Source organism: Ipomoea nil, unplaced genomic scaffold (assembly GCF_001879475.1).
Source record: "Ipomoea nil cultivar Tokyo-kokei standard unplaced genomic scaffold, Asagao_1.1 scaffold0876, whole genome shotgun sequence".
NCBI lineage: Eukaryota > Viridiplantae > Streptophyta > Magnoliopsida > Solanales > Convolvulaceae > Ipomoea > Ipomoea nil.
In genome coordinates, this window is record NW_017617304.1 from 308,697 (window position 1) to 312,206 (window position 3,510).

Sequence of the window (3,510 nt, forward strand, 5' to 3'; positions counted from 1 at the left end):
TCTCTTTTTTTGTTATGTTTGACTTTTTTTTTTTTTTTTTTTTTTTTTTGAAACTGAGAATTTTGTAATGGAGTGTTAGACTTGGAATGTTGAATTTTTTGAAATTTCAAATTTGGAATAGAATAGCTGATTGTCTGAAATGTAAGCACGATATAAAAATTAAAAATTCCTATAGTATTAGTCATACAACAAAGCATTGAGAGAACTTTTCGAAACTAATTTGAATCCAAATGGATTGAAGTTATTACACCCCAAAAACATCACATTACTAACATACTTGTGTGGATTACTGCCTATTTTATTCTAAACCACAGATAAGTTCTACACTTTTACTAAACAGATACATAACCTCAAGCCTAAGAGCTCAACAATAAGTAAATAAAAAAATGTAGCAAAGTTTTCAGGCCGTCACAATAGCTTCCAGCATGTACAATTGATGCAGAAACCTCATCCATAATGGTTTTGTTTGACAAGTACAAATTAAATACTAGCAGATATTGTACAACCGGGTTAAAAAATGACAAGAAGAAATAGGTCATGCAAAAGTAGCCTGGGAAAATCACTCAACTAAACCAAACTTAGAAAGGAATTTCTTGTCATTACAGTCCAGCATCTCACTCAGGCTACAGTCTATGTTCTTCTGTGTCAAAAGTTTTTGTCTCAATTCTAATGTTTTCTTCAAGCCATGCCTAAAGTAGTCTGGATAATCTGCAACCTCATCGATTCGTCTGCCCATCACATCTACCAAAAACCTAATCCGCGGCTGAAGAGAATTGTTGATACTCTTAATCAGAACAGGGGGATAATGGGTCACTAAAGCTGCAATCTGACTGGCTTCAAATCCGCATGATCTCAAGTATGAGATATTGGGCTTCAAGATCTTATTCACATCTCGGCACAAAATTGCAGGGAAGTTAATAATCACTCTTTGCAGATCATGTTCTGTTAGACCCAACGACTTCAAGAAGTCGGAAGTGGGACGCAGCCTCTTATCGACACTATAACCCATTATAAATGGGTGTTTCACCAGTACTTTTCCAACCATCCCTTCCTTGGATAGGCCCAGATTGGAAAGCAAATCCACAATTTGTGAAATCTTTGAGTCAATGCTGTAGCTGATAATTCTGGGGTTTATCAGTATCATCTTGCCAATTTGCTTCTCAGTAATACCAAGAGCTTCAAAGAAAGCAAGCAGTGGGCAGAGTTTCTCTTCAACACTGTGAGAGAGTATGTGAGGAAATTTAGTTATGGCAGAAGCTACCTCATCAGGTTTTGTTCCCAATGTTGCAAGACACTGGACCATCGGAACCAGTTTCTCATGCAAGCCCAGAGTAAGGATCTTGGGGCACTTTCGAATAATGGAAGGAAGTTTCCTCTCCTTGATGCCTATACTTTTCAAGTAATCCCAATTTTCCGAGGCATTTTCTCTCTGCATGCCCTCAAGACGCTTGCACTTCTGGAACATTTCATGAATACTTTTATCATCGAAACCTCTATCTTTGAAGAACCACATAACGCCAGAACTGTGGCTGCTTGTAGTTTCCATATTTCCTGAAAATAATTCAGACAAGTTTAGGAAACGAAATTACGAAATAGAGGAAATTGTGACCCAACATTTTTTCACAAGTAAAATTTATTGATAAGTGTCAGAAGATGCAACCTAATAAAAAACTTGTCTAGAACATCTATCCGGCAGAAAAATGCAATGTAGAGATATCAACCTATCTAGCATCAAAAGAGAACAAGAAAACATACACAAATCCTCCAAATGGTGAAACCAAACAGCATCTAGTGATTAGAGTTAACCTCTAAAACAGAGTCTTACTCTAAACAAGAGCCATTTACTTACGTAACGACAATATCAACCACAAAAATTCTATGCTACTTGAAATATCATCACTAAAAGGGATCAACTATTTTTAGATCTTCTCAAATCCCAACATCTCTATAAGAACTCTGTGAAACAAAGCAATGGCTTTAGATGCTAAACAATTCCTCTGATCTAGCAACAGAAATCTATGGGTGGAAATAAGCTGAGCCAAACTTGAACCTAGGCTAGCTCAAGCTCAAGCTCAAAATATTTATAGTGGCACGAGTTTGAATTAGAGCTGATCAAGCTTTAAAATTTTGGCTCAAGTTCAGCTTGCTAATTTTTATAATGCTCGAGCTCGATTCAGTTGACCCAAATTAAGCTCGAGTTCGAACTGTATCTTCATACATTTGCTATTAAATTATAAACTGATGATTCAAACATAAATAGTATAAACTAAAAAACTCTAGAGTCCAAAATAAAATATAAAACTACTGTTCAAACCATCCAAAATCCAAATTTCAAATACCAAAAACCATTCAAAATCCAAATTTCAAGGGGACAGTAGTCTTACACCTTAAAATGGATAGTGAGTTTTGAAAGTTATTACAGTTGATGATTTATTTATTTTTGTACAAAAGCATTAGAATAAGAGCTGTAAAAAATGCACACTCTTTTGTCAATGAGAACAATTCATTCACTTTGTTAGAAATATCATGGTGGGCACCTGAAGTCTGCAGAAGGCCGATATTCTTCACTTCTTTGTGTGAAGTTGAGTCTCCACAGCCATCATTATCCTCACCAAACCATTAAACTTAGAGTTCACCCAGTACTAAGGTGATTAATTAAGTATTAATTATGCCAAAATTTCAAAACTAGAAGGTTGCTTGTTTGAATGATTGCGACTTAGAATGAAGTTTGGATATTACAATTGCAACCACGCCTAGAAGCATAAACAAAGTAAAGTATAAGCAGAAACAGCAAGAAAAAATGGTAATTTTTCGAATCTGAGAAAAACCAGAGACGCAACAAGCAATGAGATGAGGGGAAAACCAGAGACGCAGAGTGCGGTGCCGCTGTGGAAACGACGGTCTTGTCGCAGTTGGTGTCACGGTGCGGTGCCACTATGGAAGCCCGTACTGCCGTACTGCAGCTATGGAAACGCCAGTGGCCGATAGTGGAGATTTGGAAGTGCAAGACAGGCAAGACTACAGGTGCCCGCTCTTCTCTTCTGCCTGCTCTTCGCTTTTCCCTATCGTTATCCTCTACACCTCTGGCAAATTATTGTGCGGACCGTGTTCCACACAAATTTGTGGACTAAGGTTCAAAACGAGGTCATTTTGATGTTTGAAAAATATTTTTAAAAATATTTTAATCTGTGTATGTTAAAATAATAAATATTTTAGGGTAAGATGATTTATTATATGAATTAAAATAATTTACTTTATGTGTTTAGAATAATATACATTATATGTGTTACAATAATAAAATTTCTTGAATAAAATAATGTATTTTATAAGTTCTATAATGTACTTTATGTGTTAGAATAATGTATTTTATAAGTTAAAATAATATACTTTATGTTAGAATAATATATTTTATGAGTTAAAATAATATACTTTATGTATTTTTGGACCGTAATTCACAGAAATGTGTGTTGTGTGGATCATGGTCTATGCACTAATGATTGCTACACCTCT

At 35.4% G+C, this 3,510-nt stretch overlaps 1 protein-coding gene across 2 annotated transcripts; it reads right to left on the minus strand.

The window, feature by feature from the left end:
• Window positions 1-282: 282 nt before the first annotated feature.
• Window positions 283-3,094, minus strand: LOC109179124 (transcription termination factor MTERF6, chloroplastic/mitochondrial). 2 transcript variants are annotated; one of them, XM_019328697.1, is made up of 2 exons: window positions 2,871-3,094; window positions 283-1,551 (listed from the first exon to the last, which is right to left on the minus strand). In XM_019328697.1, the coding sequence occupies exon 2, from the start codon at window positions 1,544-1,546 to the stop codon at window positions 560-562; it is 987 nt and encodes a 328-aa protein (XP_019184242.1). In that variant the 5' UTR covers window positions 1,547-1,551; window positions 2,871-3,094; the 3' UTR covers window positions 283-559. The 2 variants fall into 2 exon arrangements, with proteins under 2 accessions (XP_019184242.1, XP_019184241.1); XM_019328696.1 differs by having other exon boundaries at window positions 2,864-3,092.
• Window positions 3,095-3,510: the final 416 nt, after the last annotated feature.